Source organism: Atractosteus spatula, chromosome 9 (assembly GCF_055471065.1).
Source record: "Atractosteus spatula isolate fAtrSpa1 chromosome 9, fAtrSpa1.hap1, whole genome shotgun sequence".
NCBI classification, from domain to species: domain Eukaryota; kingdom Metazoa; phylum Chordata; class Actinopteri; order Semionotiformes; family Lepisosteidae; genus Atractosteus; species Atractosteus spatula.
In genome coordinates, this window is record NC_142714.1 from 27,866,629 (window position 1) to 27,887,688 (window position 21,060).

At 39.0% G+C, this 21,060-nt stretch overlaps 1 protein-coding gene across 1 annotated transcript in view; it reads left to right on the forward strand.

Moving 5' to 3' along the window:
- Positions 1 to 20,858, forward strand: part of plekhd1 (pleckstrin homology and coiled-coil domain containing D1) — an 80,166-nt gene extending 59,308 nt beyond the window's left edge. Inside the window, exons 10-13 of the mRNA XM_088925700.1 lie at positions 5,680 to 5,812; positions 11,497 to 11,641; positions 18,617 to 18,766; positions 19,717 to 20,858. Of these exons, the coding sequence (XP_088781826.1) occupies positions 5,680 to 5,812; positions 11,497 to 11,641; positions 18,617 to 18,766; positions 19,717 to 19,877 (589 nt within the window). The 3' untranslated portion in view covers positions 19,878 to 20,858. The remainder of the gene's footprint in view (positions 1 to 5,679; positions 5,813 to 11,496; positions 11,642 to 18,616; positions 18,767 to 19,716) is intronic.
- The last annotated feature ends 202 nt before the right edge of the window (positions 20,859 to 21,060 follow it).

Sequence of the window (21,060 nt, forward strand, 5' to 3'; positions counted from 1 at the left end):
CAGCTAAAAGGCAGGCAGAATGCAGCCTGAGGCTTCTAGAGGAAGTCTTACCCCCTAAGGGCTCTGAATGGCTGAAAATACAATGATTGACAGCGCTTTTTACCAATCAGATCGCCTTACTTCTGGCGGTCCTGCTTCAAACATTTACTACAAAGTCAATAACGTTCAATAGCCTACTATAGTAATAATAATAATAATAATAATAATAATAATAATAATAATAATTAATTAATAATAATAATTGCTTACACTTATATAGCGCTTTTTCTGGACACTCCACTCAAAGCGCTTTACAGGTAATGGGGACTCCCAGAGAAAGTATATATTGGCATGTCCAAGAATTAAATCTTATTGAGAAGAAGTGTGGTCTCTGATTCAAGAGATACAGATGCAGCCATTCAAAATGAGGAAGGTACGCTGCGGTACAATGCGGTGGGTGTGTTGCATTACAACACGTCATAAGGCGTCATATCGCATTTTACCTCATGCAAAATAGATTATGTTAATAGTATCCGGAATCACCTTGTAAAACCACCAGGTTGAGCTAATAAAGCTTAACCTCTCATGTACAGCATTTGAGCTGTCACCAGAAAACACCCAGTTTTTTAATCCCGATCACTGCTGAGGGACAATCTTTATCCAATTAAGAATTTAAGTTGTATACTCTTTAGACTTTTAATTTTAAACTGTGTTTTACAGAATGTTAATCATTAAACATTAAAAAGTTGGTATATTTTACAAAAGCAAGACTGCTCAGTTGGACAAAAGTACACAACCTACCACCTTTATCATAAATATTTTAATTATGCAGAATTATTTTATGCATCAATGTTTTTTACGAAGATATTACTAATAGTATTAATAATGAATGAGCTTGGACAAGCTGTAAGCTCAAAGTATTACCCTGGTCCACTTTCTTTGTAACCATCTTTGTAAACGAAAATAATTTATTTTTTCATTGACAAAAAGTAACACCACAGCATTTCGTTGATCCGATCACATAGTTGTTTCCAATCGTACAAAGTAAGTTTTGAGAATTTCCGATTCACCATGCCTTTCACATGCTCATAAACGATATTAATTTAGGAACATAAACATATTATGTAAGCTGTATATGGCTGGTATTGGTATTTTAAAGAAAAAGTACACACTAGTATTCCACTTTCTCCCTAAACATTTTAAGCATCAAAGTCTTACATGTGGTTATTTTGAAAATATTTTTACGTGCTCCTTCTGACCATATTAAGTTTATATACTTTGTGAAAAGTGATAATGTTTTAACCTTTTCTGTGAATTCACTCGTTATCGGCGTAAACAAAAGCATACTTTTAGAATTTGATTAATATGGAATCGCGTATCTAAACAAATTAATAACGATATAATTATATTCATATACTGTAGCATAGACAGTAGTATAAGACTTTCTATTAAAATGTGTACGGCTGTTTCACTGCTTTCCACGTGACTGCATTGGTGGTGTGATGGCTTAAGCCTGTGCATTATTTGTCTGAGGTCTGTAGTTCAAGCCCTGCTGTCACCTGAGTTTTCTTTTAACAAATAAACATTTATTTGAAAAACTAAAATAACAAATTATGGACACTATATTGACATTTTTTATATTTCTAAATATCACAACATGTTCGAAGCTAAGTCATTTATTAATAAAAACGAATAATTTCAAGCTTCTACTACTGTCGTTATTGCTGATAATAAATATTATCTACATTATATTGAATTTGTTGGTATTTCTAAATATCACAAAACGCACAGCGTTTATCAGTGAGATAATTCTCTTTTTGTAAACCTCAGGTTTTTCATCGATGCGTAATTACGCGCTAACTGGAACACTGGGGGACCACTGTATACACACATTCACAACACGAGAAATACTGCTCAATACCCAGATTGTAAGCACGGGAATTTTTGTTTGATTTCTGAAACCCTTTCTTTATTTCCTGTTTTCATTCAGCAGGAAAATTCATATTCTTTACTCAACAGCTTTTTAAAAACAGCACCCAATGATGTTCAAATCATGATGTCTATGATTTTTTTACACAGAAGACTGACAGCTATATTCGGCTAGTGTGTATTGTCTCTTTAGGGTTCTATGGCATTCCAGTTTATGTTGTGTTTGTACTTGCAAGAATAGCGTTTAGAAACATTACAAAACATACTTGCTTTATACAGTCCAACTGAGCAATCTTGCTTTTATAAAATATACCGACTTTTTCATGTTTGATGTCTAAGATGCTGTAATACAGTTTAAAATGATTAAAAGTCTAAACAGTATCAACTTGAATTCTTATCTCTATTAATATAACTATCAAGTGGTATTAAATAAATACAACTTTTTAGTATAGATTACACTTTTCTAAAATTTATTTAAAAAATAAAAACGATTACAAACTAATCTTTCCACGTTTGATCCGAAGAGGAAATACAATACGCTCCTGCCTTGTTTAACGATGGTATGAAAAATAAATCTAAATGGTGAGAAAGCTATGCTTAAAGTTAATTAAGATACTTAGAAGACAAAGATAACAATTTAAGTTGCATTGTCAGATTGTGAATCAATAAAGACATTTAATTAAACATGCGTTTGCGATTTAAATCAAAATGGGGGTAATGGGGACTCTCTATTATTTCTCTATTATTATTAAAGCTCATTCAATTGTGGTTCTTTTGGAAACATTTTGACATATTCCTTGTAACTACACTGCTGTCGATATTGTACCAATAGACAAAATGAAATGCTTGGAGTTTTTAATGTAGGGATTTCTATATTTATGTCTTTATCTAGTGGTTTCATTAGTGACAAAGGCTAAACCGGCTTGCCTGCTGTCCTGTTGTGCCTGCTTGCCTGCCACACAACCTCAAGACGGTGACGTCACTGCCTTTCATATGAATCCTTTCATATGGAAACATTTTGACACTGCACTTAACAATCTTAGGAAGAACACAAAACAGCCTAAAAAATCATGCCTGAGAAAGTGAAGTAGCATTAACTAGCAAAGAGAGGACATTAGCTAGCCAATATGATAAAGGAATAAATTGCTTTTTTTTTGTGTATTTCTTTAGCACATTTTTTGGACATTTCCATCGATCATACAAGCATTGAAAAACTGTCCAATCCCTAGTTCATCAGGCATTTTAATTTCCGCTGCGGGAGTGCTCCCACTGGTGCTGGTCTCATTGCCTGCCAGGATATCACTCCAGCGCTTTGTTGTTAAAACTGGGTTTTCAATCAGCTGTGTAGATCAGCTAAACAGGGAAGAAAACGCTTTCAGAGAAAATGTTTCAGGTGTGACGAATACAGATCCCCAGTTCAATTTCAGCCTAAACCTGTCCCCACGCACCCTGCCCCCACTGCGATTAGAATATACACAAAGCACTGAAAGCTTTACAGTAGATGATCAGGTGTTTCTGCAGACATACCGTAGGCATAGTACGTAATTCAGGCTTTATGAACTTACCTGGGGTTTGATTGATTAAAAAAAAGTTTTTTTTTGTAAAAACTGCACCAGGTTCTAGATCTTGTCCAGTGCCCAGTGATATAACTTTAATATAAACAAGAACTTTTCTTTTTCTTCACCGACCTTTCTCCACAGCATTATACCCTCTGTAAAGATGCAAAAGAACGATAAATAACAGACTTTATACTCAATTATATTTGTAATACTTTATGTTAATAAAAACATAAGTAAAAAAAAAAGATTGAGAGAGTTTTGCTGGAAAAAGTATTGTTAGTTTTTTTTATTACTTTTATTACTGCATATGGCACATCATACTGGGGAAAACTCTAAATGTTGGTTACAGTGTGGAAGCCAAGAAGGTAATCATTGGCATATATAGTGTGCTAAAATAAGGCTTTGCTGGATGGATTTCCTATTTTCCCCTCTGAGGTTTTATATCTTGGCAAGATGGATCCTGTGAATACTAGGATGGGTACTGATGAATGTGTGTTTGGAATTCTGTTATCTGCAGTTAAAAAGACTATAACAAGAAAGTTGCTTTTCCCGGCTTAACCAACAATGAACAATTGCAAAACGAAATATATAATTATACTGTACTAGGTGCACCCCTTGATTCACTTAATTGTGGCACACACTTTAGCAGCAATAACTTGAATGAAAGATATCCTGTAAGAGCTGATCAGTCTCTCATACCACCTGGGAGGTATTCTAGCCCAGTCTTCCTTAAAGAGCTGTTTATAGATCCCCACTGGAAATAGGTACAGTATGAGTCTGGAATAAACAAGGCTCAGGGTTTAACAATGTCATATTTTCCCAAATTCATATCATCAGACTCAAAATATGTTATTTTATGTTTAGTTATGGGTATCGGTCATCTTGTGTTACTTTTTGTAGTGTCTTGTGTTTTTAATTCTGATTTAGTTGTTTTCAAGAACAGAGTAACAGAGCACATTAGTTTGACCTTCTAACAAGTGAAGAACTGGCACCTGTGTGTGTGCAAGGCCATTCACTTGTGATCAATGTGGCAGACTCATTTGCTAAGACAGCTATTCACTAGCCATTCAATTATTTCATCAACAGAAGCAACTCCTGACACTGTCAAATAACTACTCATACGTTGGCATGTGATGTCATGTTGTAAAAAGTCCATTGAGATTTACTGTTAAATTTTAAATTTAGGAAATTAAATGGCTAGTTATGATATATTTTTACAATGCCTGTGGAAGAAAAGGCATTTGTCTAAGTATTTACCTACAATGCAATCGCCCTGAACTTTTCCTGGATGGTCAGGGTGTATGTGGAGTGCAATACTACTGTATTCCTGTTAAACAGAAGTAAGTGAAATATTTCACAATAGGAGACACCTGTAAGTCAAGTATGAATGATATACTAGCACTTAACAAATGATAGACAACACCTACATAGAAGCTGGTTAAGTACTAGTTACCAGTAGTCAGTAATGACAAATGCATGCCATTCACTGTTAACTAAAAAAAGCCTGAAACCAATATTGGAGAAGCCCAAATATTTAGGAAGTCCAAGGACAGTGAATGTAACTTTAATTTTATGTTTTATTTTTGGAAACCTGCCACTCTGCATATGTTTTAAATTCTACTCAAAATGGTCTTTTATGTTATAGTTGTACATGGGTGGCACGGTGGCATAGTGGTTAGTATTGCAACCTCACTCAGTTCTGGTCCTGGGGTGCTATATGTATAGAATTTGTACTGTATGTTCTCTGCTTATTCACATGGATTTCCTTCAGGTGCTCTGATTTCCTCCTTACTGTTAGGTTAATTGGCTTTTGGGAAAGTGGTTCTGGTATGTGCATGTTTGAATTTGTGTCTGTGTGTGGCCTGCAATGGACTGGCATCCTGTTCATGTTGTGCCTGTAGCTTGCTGAGATAGGCTTCAGCTCCCCTGCTGCTCTGAATTGGGTGAAGTTCTTTGAAAATGGATGGATGCATTATAGTTGTCATATATATATCCCCTCTGACCTGACAGCACAGAACCTGCAGACAGTTATTTAAGAGGATCCGATTGTTGATTGTTGCCAGGTGTTTCAGTAAAGTCAGAGGAGTGAAGAAGGCCAGCAAAGAGTTCAAATTAAGATTAAGACCAATCTGTGTCTGATAGTATTGGATGAAGTGAGGGCCTGAGAATGATGCTGACTTACTGTAGGCCTTGATGTGTTGTCTGTCCCCAGGCTGAAGAAGACTGAAGAGCAGGCAAAAGCTCTTCAGGAAGAGCGTGAGTTCTACTCCTCCAAGTCCCAGGCATTGCAGCTCTCCCTCTCTGAGTTGACAGCAGAGAAACAGCAAACCGAAGCAGAGCTCAAGGTAACGGCTGAATCTGAACAGGGCTGCCTCCAAAGCAGTCCTTGTCTACAGTGACAAAATTACTGTGTTTTTTTTAACATCAGATAAATATGCAGTGCCTTGAAGAGTATTAACATTTTAAAGTCAATACATTAAATCAAATATTGAATGTTCATACCAAAGGGTAAAAAGAAGTAAAATGTTAAGAAAGGCAATACAAATCAAAAACTAAAATATATTGATTGCCTAGATCAGCTATTGAACTCTGTATCTCTCTCCAAGTCACTTCAGTCCTCATGGTAGCATTCCTAATTAGGTTCCTCCTTGCTTGATTGTTCAATTTGGAGGAACAGCGTAATTTAGGGAGTGTCTGGGTGGTAAAATATACCTTTCACTCTTAACGTTTGACTTATCTGTGTTCAAAGAGATATTCAGTGTCTCTGAAATATTTTAATAGTTTCTTCTGATCTGTGCCTTTATACAGCTTTATCCCTGAGTCATTTTGAAAGCTACATGCTCTTCATAGTTTATTTTTTGTTTAAAATTCAAATTCTAGACTGTTGGCTCCCTACAGAGATACAGTAGGTGCATTTATTACATATGGTTGCAATAGTGAACCACAGTTATTGCACACAGAGGCCATTCAACTAATTTTGCAAATTTTCAACATAATTTTGTGTTATCTCAATTTAGCTATGTTTTAATAAACTGGGTGAATACTTGTGAAACCAACATTTTTAGTTTTTTATGTTTCTTTTGAGTTTTTGCTGACATTTAACTTAATTTGTTCATAAAAGTGTTCATCATTGTTTGAACTCTCAAATTTTGATTAAAATATTTACTTTAATAAAAGTGCATATACTGTATCATTTGTATTTAAACAAAACAGGACATCATTGAAAATTCTTTCAAGGTACTTTTAATTATGTGCCAACATTTTCTTCTGCTGAATTTAATTTGTATTAATGTTTTACCTTGCCTTAATAATAATAAGATATGCTAGACTGAAATTATAGCTATACATACTAATACAAATACCTGTGTTATTTCACTTATATACACTTACTGTATTTTAATTCTACTAATTATATCTACATATGTTTATATAAATTTGGAAGGGCAGCAAGCCCAAAACCGATCCCTGCAGCACTCCACTACTTCGTTACAATTTAAAATAGTGCTTTTTTAAGTTGATGTGCTGTTTCCTGTTCTCTAACAGGAATGTGTGGAATCCATACGGATTCCAATGGCTTTTAATTTGAGAATCAGCTTTTTATGAGGGATCTTAACAAAGATTTATGTGACATCTAAAAATATTATGTCATAGGCTTTAGCTTTATCTACTATTCATTTTGCATGTTCCAAGAATTCTTACAATACTGTGATTTTCTAAGTATTCTTCTAATTTAGCCCTAACTATAATTTCCAAAACTTAATCTGTAACAAAACAAATCATAAATTTTCTTGGATGCCTTTTAATGTAGATGGCTTTTAATTTGAGTATAAAAATAATATGAATTATCTTATTCGAAGCTCAGGTCTCAAGATCCATGCAACAAAAGGACAGAAAGCACATTCACATCATAACCCAAAGAATATTCGCAGTTAACAGTTTTACACAACTACTGGGTTATATATAGCAAGACAACACACTCGGCATGCAATAAGGTTTTAGTGATACACCCTTCCTTATAGGTGACCTGTCTTTTAAGAGCATTACATATTTCAAAGATGTTTCAGCCCACTGCTACACCCTTACATTATCACAAGCAAGTATTGCCTATCTTTCTTTCATATAAATTGTTATTCTTACCCCTGAAATGAGAATAAGGGCGGAGCAGTGGCATTGTGGCTAAGGATCTGCACCTGTGGCTGGAAGGTTGCCGGTCCAAATCCTATGGCTGGTGGATGAATACTACTCTGTTGGGCCCCTGAGCAAGGCCCTTAACCCCAGCTGCTCCTGGGGTGCTGTACAATGGCTGACCCTGCGCTCTGACCCCAAGCTTCTCTCCCCGTCTGTGTGTCTCATGGAGAGCAAGCTGGGGTATGAGAAAATAAGAATTCCTAATGCAAGAAATTGTATATGGCTAATAAAGTGATCTCGCTGAAGAAATTAGAATAAAAACATTGTATAGTGAAATTAGTAATAAGGTAATAGTAATAAGGATTGCTAATGTAGCTTATCTAAAAAAATTCTAATAATGTTATACTATTATAGACTGGCACATGCTGGGGGATGGAAATTAAAAAAAATCCACAAAAAACTGAATCTACCACAATTAAATTTTAGGCTTCTTGTATAGTGGCAACACTGCTAGAAAAAAATGCAAGTGTATATTAGAGATATTAAAACTAGAGATATTGGAGGCAACTGAGGCACATTTATTGGGGTCTCTGCCACTGGTACGTGGAGCAGTACTGCCGAATGTGCACGGTGTGCGTGGCACAGAAGGACCCCCCCCGAACGCTCTCGGGCTCCCCTCCAACAACACCAGGTGGGGGCTCCCATGGACCGGGTGGGGGTTGATGTTTTTTGCCCATTTCCGTGCACTGAGGCTGGGAACCGCTATGTCCTCGTGGCAATGGATTACTTCACCAAGTGGTCTGAGGCCTATGCCCTCCCGGACCAGAATGCCCCCACAGTGGCCGATGCCCTACTGGAGGGTTTGTTTGCTAGGCTGGGGGTGCCAGAGGAGTTACACAGTGACTAGGGGCGTAACTTTGAGTCCCAGGTCTTCGCCAGGGTGTGCCCGCTGCATCCCCAGAGTGGCGGGTTGGTGGAGCGGTTCAACCGGACGCTTGCCACCCAGCTGGCCACTCTGGTGTCCCAGCACCAACGAGACTGGGACCGCCACCTCTCCCTTGTGTTCTTGGCATATAGGACCGCGGTCCAGGAATCTACCGGGTGCACCCCGGCCTCGCTCATGCTGGGCCGGGAGATGCGAACCCCGGTGGACCTGGTCTTCGGCCCGCCACCCGGAGACGAGTCAGCACCGCCGGCTGGACCGGACTACGAGTGGGATCTGCGGCAGCGGATGCAGCGAGTGCACAGCGTTGCCTGGATCCACCTGACTCCGGTGGGGATCCAGCAGAAGCAGCACTATGATCTGCGCTGCAGGGACCGGCCTTCCAGCCTGCTGAGGTCCTTGGTGGGCGAGGTCTGCTACCGGGTCCGGTTGCGAAAATGGGGGAGAGTGGTGGTCCTACACCGAGACCGCCTGGCACCCTCCCGCGTCTGGGCGGAGGAGCCCTGCAGTGAGGCTCCGGAGGAGTAGCCGGGGTTGGAGCCGGCCGACAGCGGCCACTCGCGCAGGGTTCCACAGCCATTAGCTGACAATGAGTACAGCCTGAGGGGGGGTTTCGATGTCAGCGGAATGCCAGACGCTTCAGGTGGGGGGAGTGTAGTGTCCTCGCCCAGTGGTGAGGAGGAACTGCACCTAAGCGCTGAGGGTACCGCAAAGCAGGCTGGGAGTTGTAGCCGGGGGGGGGAGTCCAAGGATCTGTACGATAACCAGCAGCTGACCCTGTTCATGTAAATAGACCTAAGTTAGTTTTAAGTGTTCTTTGAAGCTTAGTATGTGTGTAGAGTCTGTTAGCAAGTTACCACCCTAAACCTGTGTACGTGTTCCGTCGGCCCCCTAATGTGTGTGTAGGCATCCTCTCATGAGGCACTAATAAATGTAAGGGTTTTGTGCATTTACTGGGACAATTATTAATTGTAGCAGTAAGTCACAAAATGATTCTTTGACGGCTATTAGAAGACTGACCTTGCGGGATAACAGCAACGCACACACACGGATACTATTACACGACAATACATTTATTAATACATAAAATGTGCATATAAACATAACAGATCTTATGAGTGAGGTTTAGCAGAATACAAAAGGTATATATTCAATAACGAAGAGTTACAAACCAAGAGGGACATACATTCAGTATACCATTCATTTAGACCGTTTCGTAAATGAACTTGGATTACAACCGCTACACTAGATACTCAAAAGCAAGTACATCACTCATAGGAATTAAATTGATATCAGCTGGGTTTGAGGTAACAATTGAATTCTCGAGCTGTAATGAAGAATGTTGAATACTCATCCAATCTGTGTGGATTCAGATCTCCCACGGACACAAAGGAACAGTGGCAGGCTGTTGCTGTGTCCAATCGGCGTTCTCTGGCCCAGTGCCAGGCAGTGCTGGTTCGGCGTGCGACGTGGGAGAAGGAGGGAGAGATTTCTGCTGCGACGCTCTGCTGATGCTCTCTGAAGACCGGCTAATTAGTGTTGGCTGAAACTTATAGAGTTGGTGCACACGGAAAGTGACTGCGGGTCCAAGCAGGTCACACTCTTTAGACAGGGAGAAGACCGGTTCGTTCCTGATGTAGTGCTAGTCCTGAATCCTGAGATTCAGCTGTCCACAGTTCCGACTGTAAAGTGAGCGTTCGCTGTGGGTTCACGAGACTTGCTGCTGGGCTAACCTCGGGTGGATCCTTTGATTACGCGCTGGCGACCTCCGTTCTCGACTCTTAGAACAAAGTGAAATCCCAGCACTTGGACACACTGGCCATTACGTGATTGTCTGAGCTGAGTCCGAGAAGTTCTGGAGGGGCACGGAGGAGCCCTGTGCTGCCTGTTTTACCTGAAGGAACTACAGCCGTTCATTGGTTGAAAGTTCTGTGGGCATTTGAGACCCACGTGGGGTTACCCTGCCCTACCAGTTCCTGATTGGCTGATTGAGGTGGAAGATGAGTAACAATGTACTCTGACCTTAGGGTTGTAAACCACCTGGGATGAGACTGTCCCTTGGAATCTCCCAGACAGTAAGGCGCCAGAGATGACCATTTATTAGGGTAGCTGGAGAATCTCAGCCTTGGGAGTTGTTCCTTATCAGGAAACTCTATCAGCTAGAAAAACACCTTAAATGTGAACCAAATGGAATGGCCACTCTGTATCCAGCACCACTGAGATGAGAGACAGAGAGACAAGGGAGCAGCAAACTTAATTCCTGTATTTTTAATAAGCCTTGCCGACACATGTGTGTGTGTAAATCCGGTGGTTGGTTCTGTTGATTGTAAAGGAGAATAAAAGCTGGTGATTGTTTTCCTACTTCGTCTCCACTTGTCCTTTGTCCTGCACAAACCCATAAGTGCTACAATACTAACTATAGGGGTGTGAATAAATATGACCATAATGTTTTTTTAATTATTTCTTTAATTATTTATGCCAAACAAGACTTTTCTTTTCCAAATGATTGGGGGTTCAAGAAATGTAAATATAAAAGAAATTTTGTGAGGTTCATGTGACTTAAGATGGGGCTTGTGAGTAAGAATAAACTAGAATAAACTCCCCAAAACAACAGGTTACCTCTACAAGGTCACCCTCACTCCTCTAACTCCTCTGCTTCTACCCAGAAGATTCCAAATGCTGTTGCCTAGCAACATATATAGTGGCTAGCTATCTCCCAGAACATCATGAGAAGTCTCAAAGACCCATATCCCCCTCACAAACCTTTCTATCACTCAGAACCTTTCTTTCTCTCAGCCTCACAAACTTTTAGACACAATGAAACTGGCAATGAGGATAAAATTCATGGCTCTCCAGCTGGAAGTCCAGAGGCCTTACTATTGCTTTATACTTTCCCAAGATGTCTCTTTTGTTTTGTTGAGTGTTTCACATCACTGCTCTGTTCATTCTCTCTACCAGGCTGAGATAAAGGCCCGTGTGGAGCTGGAAAAGAGGCTGAACATTGCTGAGGAGGCTCTACGGAGCCTGGAACAGGGCCTCAACTCTATGGAAAGATCCCGGGAGAAGGAAGAGCGCATGAAGGGAGATGTCAGCCAGTTAAAAAGTGAGAATGGCGGGGACTAGGGAGGGTATGTGGGGCTTAAACTTCCTTTTTTACCCGAAATGATCACCCGAACAAAACAAGGAGCACAAATGCTCAATGCTTTCAATGGCACAAACTGGCACAAACGCAGCACTAACAAATGCGGTGGGTTTCAGTGATAGTGCTGTCTGCTGGGGTTGACATCTTGGAGCTGGACAAGCAAACGTCCTAGGTCATTACATCGCATGCTGCAAAAGACATCATTTCAGTTTGGAGAAATATGATGTCTTAACAGAGACACTAATATCTTTGTTTTCAGACATCAGAGTGTACCCTAATGCTGTATTCTATACCAAACATTGACCAGAGACACAAAAATAAAAAGACTGTGACCTAATCGTGCTATTTTTTAATGTAAGAACACTCCAATAGTTCCGCAGTCTGCATGTATGAGACGGTAGAATTTCCAATGTTGTTTTGCAGTTTAGTTAGGAACTGCCTGGTTCAACTTAGTACATAGTGCCCCTTTAATAAATCCTCTTTTATATTTACAATTTTTTGCACACAAATATATAAAAACTGTGGTAATACAGGATGTTGCTAATCATTAAACAACCCTTGATTTGCATATTAATTTAAAAGGCACATAATGAAAAACTGATTACTTCTTCAGATTTAAAAATAAGGTCACAACTATGGAGTATTAACACATGCTAGTTAAAGCCTCTTTGTAAGAACATGCATTTGCTTGTTTGCTTTTTAAGGTTACACCCACAACTCTGATTAGGGTATGATATTGGTGACAAATTAAATTTTCCTTTTCACACAAACAGGAAAATGACACAAATGCACAGAAGATTCTGGTATTAAAAGCAAAATCATTTGCTGCCCCCCACCTGGGAAAACAGAGTAACAAAATTGCAGACATGGTTATCTTCGCACCCGTAATTGAGTGCTTGAACTCAAAAGACAGGGTTACTGATGGTCAAAGTTGCTATACATGGTCACATGATCACCTGAAAAAGAAGGCGCTATATCTAGGGAATGAAAGCAGCTGGGAAGCTACTTTCAATGGCACATACTGGCACAAATGCAGCACTAACGAATGAGACCAGTTCGGTTCTCCTACGATGTTGTAAGGGGGCTGGGTAAGGTCACTCCCCAAAAAAGAAGGTGCTATATCTCAGAAATGGAGCTGAAAGATATATGTGTGTAATTACTATTTTTAAACAATTATTTCCAAGGATAAATATATGCTGCTATACCTGTAAAGAACCATGATGTACAGTATTTAACTGAGAATGTTTGCCTCTTATCAACACAAAGTACTCTATAATATCGAAGTGAAAAAAAAACCCCCGAACATTTTACTAATGTCTTGCTTTGACACACCTAAATTACCTCTGAAGTAACCAACTCTCTTCTCCAAGCCACATAACTACATGACTAGAGTCCAACTGTGTGCAGTTGAGGTGTTTCACATGATTTCATAATAAATACACCTGTGTCTGGGAGCTTCCCCACTTAGTTAGTGTATTTACAAGGAAACACTACACCATAAAGACCAAGGAACAGTCCAAGCAGATCTGAGACAAGGTTCTTGAAAAATACCACTCAGGGCAAGGATATACAGAAACTTCCAAGGCATTGAATATACCTTGAAGTACAGTGAAGTAAAAAAGGTGATGCAAGGGACTGTTGCAACTACCGTAATATAGCCAAGCTGGATTCAAACGAGGTCGGGGTACCCGTGACCATATCACAAATCTGCGGTGGATTATGGAGAAATGTCATGAACATTAGAAAAACATCTACATTTGCTTCATCAACTACAGTAAGGCATTCGACTGCATCGAACACGATAAGCTATGAAGACACTTGATCCAGCTGATAAGATCCTTTTATAAAGACCAAGAAGCAACTGTTCGAACACAACATGGAGACACCGAGTGGTTCAAAATCGAGAAAGGTGTGCGACAAGGCTGTATTCTGTCCCCTTTTCTTTTCAACCTTTACGCAGAAATGATCATGAGGAAATCGGATCTGGAAGAATCGGAAATTGGTGTGAAGATTGGAGGCAGAAATATTAATAATCTCCGCTATGTTGATGAACATTACTGGCGGAAACGGAAGATGGCCTGAAATATCTCATATTAAGAATCAAAAAGGAAAGCGAAAAGATGGGTCTCCACCTCAACATCAAAAACGGTACATGAATATAATTATATCATTATTAATTTCTTTAGATACGCGATTCCATATTATATTCCCTTTTAATCAAATTCTAAAAGTATGCTTGTTGACTCCGGTATCACGTTAGTTAAAGACTTTGATGCTTAAAATGTTTAGGGAGAAATGGAATACTGGTGTGTATGTTTTCTTTAAAGTACCGAGACCAGCCATATACTGTATGTTTAAGTTCCAAAATTAATATTGTTTATGGCCTTCACATGCGTTACAATATGCTCCTATTCTTTTTATGCTCAGGTACTAAGATTTCCCTTCAGTGGTAAAATTCCATATAAATATTCAATACTTAAACAGGCACAGTTAAGACATTAAATATACATATACATACTGTATACAGTACAGTTTGCATACGGTAATATGTTTATATTCCTGAATCAATCTCTTTTATGAGCATGTGAAAGGCATGGTGAATCGATTCTCAAAAATTACTGTACTTTGCATGATTGGAAACAAATGCGTGATTGCGAAATGCTGTGGTGTTACTTTTACAAAGACGGTCAATGAAAAAAAGAATGTGGACCAGGGCAACACTTTGAGTTTACAGCTTGTCCAAGGTCATTCATTATTAATACTATTAGTAATATCTTCGTTAAAGACTTTGATGGCGACAGCTCAAACATGAGAGGTTGAGCTTTATTAGCTCCACCTTGCGGAAATTCCGGATACTATTATTTTAATTGCGGTATTATAGGAGAATTTACGGTAACTCGCGGTAGACCGCGTAAAGCGCACCGCAAAATAATGCGGTATCGCCCGCTCATTTTGAATGGCTGCATCTGTATAACTTTCTAACTTAATACATGCTTCTAGCTAGCCTTCTTCAAAAATCCTCATAATATGTCATAAATTATATATCTTGTAGTTGGTATTACAAAATATTAAGATATTCATAATGCTTAAACCATTGAAACAGACTACTTATTTTTAAAAATAAGATACTGTTATGCGCTTGTTGTATCAAAGTTTTAATGATCTTTGTTTTCCTGGAAAAATGTGAACCATTCAGAAAACCTAAAATAATGGTTATAATTGAAGATGTTTCCCAAGCAGCTGATGGTCTAAGAGGCAGATAAACACAAACTATCAAGTGAGTTTACTTTAGTTAATTAACTTCATTAGGACCTTAATAGAGCCTGAACATTTATCCGTAGTCACAATATAAATAATGAGGAAAGAAAGACAAGAGAAGGAAAGGAAGACAGCAAGAAAGAGAAACAGGAGAAGATACGGAGAGAAGAAGGAAAATCACCATCACACTCCTGTTCCTCAAAGCTTATGCCAGGCAAAAGGCCTTTGTTCTGATTCGTTTTTGAGACCAGATTCTGGCTACGTGATATGAACATTATTATAGAGAACTAAACTATCTATCAAACTCAAAATATTCTCCTTTTTCTGGAATAGGAAGATTGTTCTCTGTAATACCGAGGCCGGTTACAGCCACACATTAGTCAGAACCCAAGTGCAAGAGACCGGAGGGTGACAGAATACTCCAAAAGACCCAACTGATTAAGGTTTGATTGCTCTGGGATGGAGGGAAAGTGAAACTGAACCAGAAATGGAAACAGTGATAATAGAACTAAATCAGCCCAGACCGGTCAGTAATGGAAAATCAAAACTGAAAATGAAAACAGAACTGACAGGCAAAGCAAGAATTGCCCAAGCCGAACAGCAAGAAAAGAAAATAAGTGAGGTGCGATGGTCTGGGAGAATACTCATACCAGCCCACCAGATGGAATGTGGGACCCTCAGCCCTGGGACACAAATGCCCACTTAGTCCCCAGAAGGAAGGGCGCCACATGGTTCTGGGAGACAGCCCACTAAGTAGCCAGAGATGGCATCACCTCAGAGCACAGCTGCTCTTTGGCCCGTAGGCTTTACTGAGAAGGTGAGGGTGACTTTGGAGTCACACCAAACTGGGGAGGAAGGAAACCCCCACACAGTGGTCCAGTCAGAGGCCCAGGAGCTGATGATTCAAGGTGCTTGCCCTTGTGGGGGGTCTACTCCGAGACCAGGCCAAGTGTGTGCTGTCGGCTTGGTCTTCCAGGTTCAACTCTGATACGAATAGAATTGGATACTCAGGTGCCCTCTGGACCAACTGTGGGAGACATTTGCAATGTACGGGAGGCAATAGACCCATCCTTAGTCCCCTTTCAATTCTCAGAGCCTTCTGAAGTGCAATCCTGGATTCAAGTCAGATTAAACTGCTTCAGCAGTGAGAAGCAAGGGTGGTCAGTGTCAGTCCCGGAGATCTGAACCCTGGTGAATCAGCCCAATGACAGGAATTGGGCACCCTTTCCTTCAGAACGGAATCCTATGCCAAACTCCCAGAAATAGGAGGACACCAAGGTATCTTGGTCTTGGCAAGCCCTGAGGGAGAACAGCTATTTGACTTGTTGAGAACCAAGAAAAGGGTTGCAAAAGGTCTTAGCATGCCAGTGTGAAATGACCACTCAGAAAAGCTGCTGAGGCATCTGCCTGATGAACAGGAGGTCAGAATGCAGGATGAAGACAGAGTAAAAGGAACAATGATGAAGTGCCACTGAAGCAGTGCTTCGGCATTAAATACAGAAAACAGGAATTGAATATAAAAATTGGGTCATTGTTAATTGAGGCAGATCACAAGTAGGAGATCGGGTTTGTGCAGCAAGACCTGGAAAACTGCAAGCCCTTGTGATAATGTGACGGTTTCCCAGGGCAACTAACAACTTCGAGATGCTGCAGGAAGGAGGTCATGATAGTATCCATTTACTAGGATGCAGGTTTTTTTTGGCTTCTTTAATTATTGTACAGTGCTGTCAGATTACAGGGATAGGTTTTCTGTGTCTACAGTGTACAGGCCAATTGTGTGTGGATTATTTTGTTTTTTGTTATTTAATACTTTGATTCTCTGGTTAAGTTTTGAATCTGATGTATTACTTTATTACTAGTATGTGCCGGAGAATAAATAGAACCTCAAATTTTGCCTAATGTTCAGGTTATTTTCTCATTCTGCTAGTTTATAACAATACTTTAGCAGAGATTGAAGGAGACAGTCACTGCCTGAGGAAGAACATGTTTACTGTACCCTTATACAAAATACTTTCTTTGAGTGTTATGGTTGTATTGTTTTTTATTTTCAAGACATGTTCCCATTTATAAGAAACTTCCATGACCAAACTAGTGGTGAGGAGTGGTTTCCCTCTCGTGATCATCTCTTTTCAGACATTACCTTTATTCAAGTTCCTGACAGATAAATCCACAAAGGTTGACATGAGACATGAGTGTAATGTATGTTCTTAAGTATAACCATATTGTTGTGGGAAATCCTTCATCAAAGGAGCAGGACACAGTCTTGTGTGGATTCAGTTATTTTATTGAGCTCAATAATGACATCAACGCGCATTGGGTCTGCCCCACAGAACAGACAAATCGCAAGGGTTTCCCAGCTCTTATATACAGTATGATCTCAGGAAGAAGTTTTGTTTCACCGCTTTATAGGTATTCGTCCTGCCCTTTGATATGTAGCATGAGTTGTCCAGTTTGTCCTGTCCCAAGTCCTGTCCTTTGAGGTGTAGCTATCCTTTGATATGTAGCATGAGTTGACCTGTTAAGTCCTGTCCCAAGTCCTGTCCTTTGATGTGTAGCTGTCCTTTGATATGTAGCATGAGTTGACCAGTTTGTCCTGTCCCAAGTCCTGTCCTTTGATGTGTAGCTATCCTTTGATATGTAGCATGAGTTGACCTGCTAAGTCCTGTCCCAAGTCCTGTCCTTTGATGTGTAGCTGTCCTTTGATATGTAGCATGAGTTGACCTGCTAAGTCCTGTCCCAAGTCCTGTCCTTTGATGTGTAGCTGTCCTTTGATATGTAGCATGAGTTGACCTGCTAAGTCCTGTCCCAAGTCCTGTCCTTTGATGTGTAGCTGTCCTTTGATATGTAGTGTAATTGTTGGAGCAGCTTAAGATATGTTAAGACAGCCGACATATTATACAATGTGTTTGAATTAATACTGTAGTGTTGAGTACAGAAAAATTATATAAATATATTTTCCATCAATAATATATATATAAGTGTTGTATGTTCTACTTCAGTATCATTGAATATTTTGTTACCAGAATGTATTTGAGATATGATGTAGGTGGCATTCTTTAGTTATGAGTTTGGGGTGATTGTTATTTTAATTTGGGGAGATATTTTTCAGATATTACTGTTAATTTTATGTTGCACAACTAGGAAACTATTGGTAGGTCAAAATATTGGTAAATTAGGCATTTTCTTTTTAGCTACTATATACAGAAACCAAAACATGTCTTGATTTCCATTAAAACATTAATTATTGGCTCTTACTAATGTTATCAGTTTTACTAATCATTGTTACTGTCGAAATTGTGGCCAATTCATTGTATTTGCTGTGCTTGAATTAATGCTTCATTCAGTATAGAAAGCAGTGATGCAGTTAAGTAGTATTGATGTAACAATTTCCATTGTTCAGTTGTCTTTTTTGAAAAAAGGAAAAAATAATAATCATCAGGGAGTTTCCTGACAAAATAACAAAAATGTAAATATTTTAGTTCAGCAATACTGTTCACTGTATCTGCACTGAGAATTCCACTGCTTTTCTGTGACTGTAATCATTATTAAAAAGTTATTTAAAGATACCTTTGAAAGATCTAATAGAATTTTTCTTACCTTTACTATTTTTAATGCTGTTTCACTATGAATGTTTTATACCAAAGGTACTTATTTTAAGTATATTTGTTTATTTTACAGAGTTTTTTGAAGAATGTATCAGAAATGCAGAAATTGACGCCAAGCTGCCAGCTATAATGAAGAATTCTGTCTACATACACAAGGCCACAGCTCGCAGGATAAAGAGCTGCAGGATTCAGAAGAAGGAATCTTACAACAACTGGGGACTTAGTAAGTCAGAATCTGGGTAGTGTGTTTGAAGCCCAGCAATCAATCATAGACTAAATGTCTACCAGTGACTCAGTTTATTACCATATCACTACATGCTGTACTCCAATCGGTAACTAAATAATTACCCACTGGTTCTATTACTGAACTCATTAGATCAAATTCACTAACCTGAATTTCACTCATTGCCTCTCTATCCCTTTTAATACCAATTATTTCGACTACGCAGTTTTGCTCTTCTATCACAGGATGCTACTTCAGTTACAACAATGAGCAATGAAGTAAATGTTTTGGAGAGGATAAGGTAGACAAATACAGTAACTGATACTTAGGACAGTTCAAGAAAACTTCCATTTCTATTTCAGTACTTCAGTGTCAGAGACAGATTGACTTCATTTCACATCCTGGTATGCAGTTTAATGTTGTTAGGGCAACCACATGGAGAAGTATACTGCATGGGAGGACCAGACAAGAATAATAATTTACAAAAATAAATCTTGTATTACTGTCATTTATAACAGAAGTACACCACTTTTTCATCACACTAGGATATATCAACCAATTTGCTCCACCTTTATATCAAAAACTACAATTGTACATAAATGTAACTCCTGTAGCTGTTGAACATATTTTAAGAACAAACAAAATAAAGTTTAAGATTACATTTATTCCTGGACCACTGTATATACCACACCCCAATTTGTAAGAAAACATTGCAGGTGCTCAATCTGAAGAGATGTGGTCTTTTAGAAATGCCCATGTTTCTTTACATTGAGAGCATTTAGAAATGCTCTCAAAACTGTGTAAGTACCCCTTTCTGAAATTTCCAGTAACTTGCACTCATTTTTGGGAAAACATCAATCTTAAGACTATGTGAATCTCTTTAGCATTTTCCATTTTGAGCATCAGACCCTGTGACTGCTCTCATGTTCTTCTCCTGTTGTTCTCCACAGTGAGACATTCACAGTCCTTCATCGTATCTCCCACTGAGGAGACAAACCTGGAGGATCTCCGGGAAACTGCAAGGAGGTTGACCTGTGACAGATATTTCAGGGAAAGTATCTACAAAATCATGACTCACAAAGACACTGTAAAGGGGGAGGACAGAGAGTGAAAAGACATCTGCATGGTGTTCTTTTAGAGTTCTTCATGAAGGGTTAGTGGCCTAACCACAGAAACCACTTCAGATATGTTGCACTTAGAATGCATTTATCTGTATATCCCCATATTTATCATATTTATTTCAGTGAAGTCAAACTCATTCATTTTGTTCACCTATTTGTATTGGAATGAACACGAGATGAGGTTTCATTTTTAGAATATGTTTTTGCTCATGTCTGCAGTGATAATATTCCACGCATCTGTAAAGTAAATGAAATTTAAATTTTATTCAGTATCTATTCAATGTTACCTATTCAGGTTTACACCTGATATAGTATATCATTTCATTTTTAACTTCACTTTATCCCATTTCATGTGACATTTCTCTTTGAGTATCAGAGCATGGTAATTCTTTGCCTTTATTCTTCATTTTAACCTGACAAATTGGGTCCATTGTGTTGTAACAGTCAAATAAGTTCTGGATCCCGAGATGAAGTTTAAACAGATGAGTTTTATTGCATGCAAGGAACAATAAGACCGAAGTATTGTTCGAAATACAGGTACAAAACTTCCAGTTTATATAGCACTTTTCTGCCGCTTCTGGGAGGTCACGGTGTCCGGACAGTTCTCAGACTTTGACCACTCTTAATGGTCAGTTTTAGGTTTCCTTCCTTTGGGGGGGGGGGGGGGTAGGGTTTGGGTTAGGGTTCTGGCATCTGGAATTCTTATCAGTTATACGCCTTTCCTGCCATAACTCTAAGCCTGGAATGTCTTGTGTCACAAGAAGTCCAGTCCTTGTGCAGAAAGGAATCAGTTAACCCCTCCTTCACATCTTATATCTTTCTTAAATTGTAAGCAACAGTTTTAAATCTGTTGTAAACTTTTCTAGTGCTGTTTTTGTAACCCTTGCTTTCCATAACCTATGTTTTGCTGTACATATTAAAGTTGATTGTGAAAGTCATTTCCTCTGCAATAAAAATATTAACACTTTAAAGGCAGATTAATTCTTAATTCTTAGTGTAATAGTATGGCTTGCCTCTACACAAAGTAATGCAATTTTGCTGAGTCACAGGCTAGTAATGTGTGAGCCCACTGCTGAAAGCACTTCAAGCTGTGCATCAGCGAGACGTGCTTTTTCTACCAGGTGTCTACTCCTGTCTTGTGAGATTCTGTCCTAGGTTCCTTTACAGCCTAGG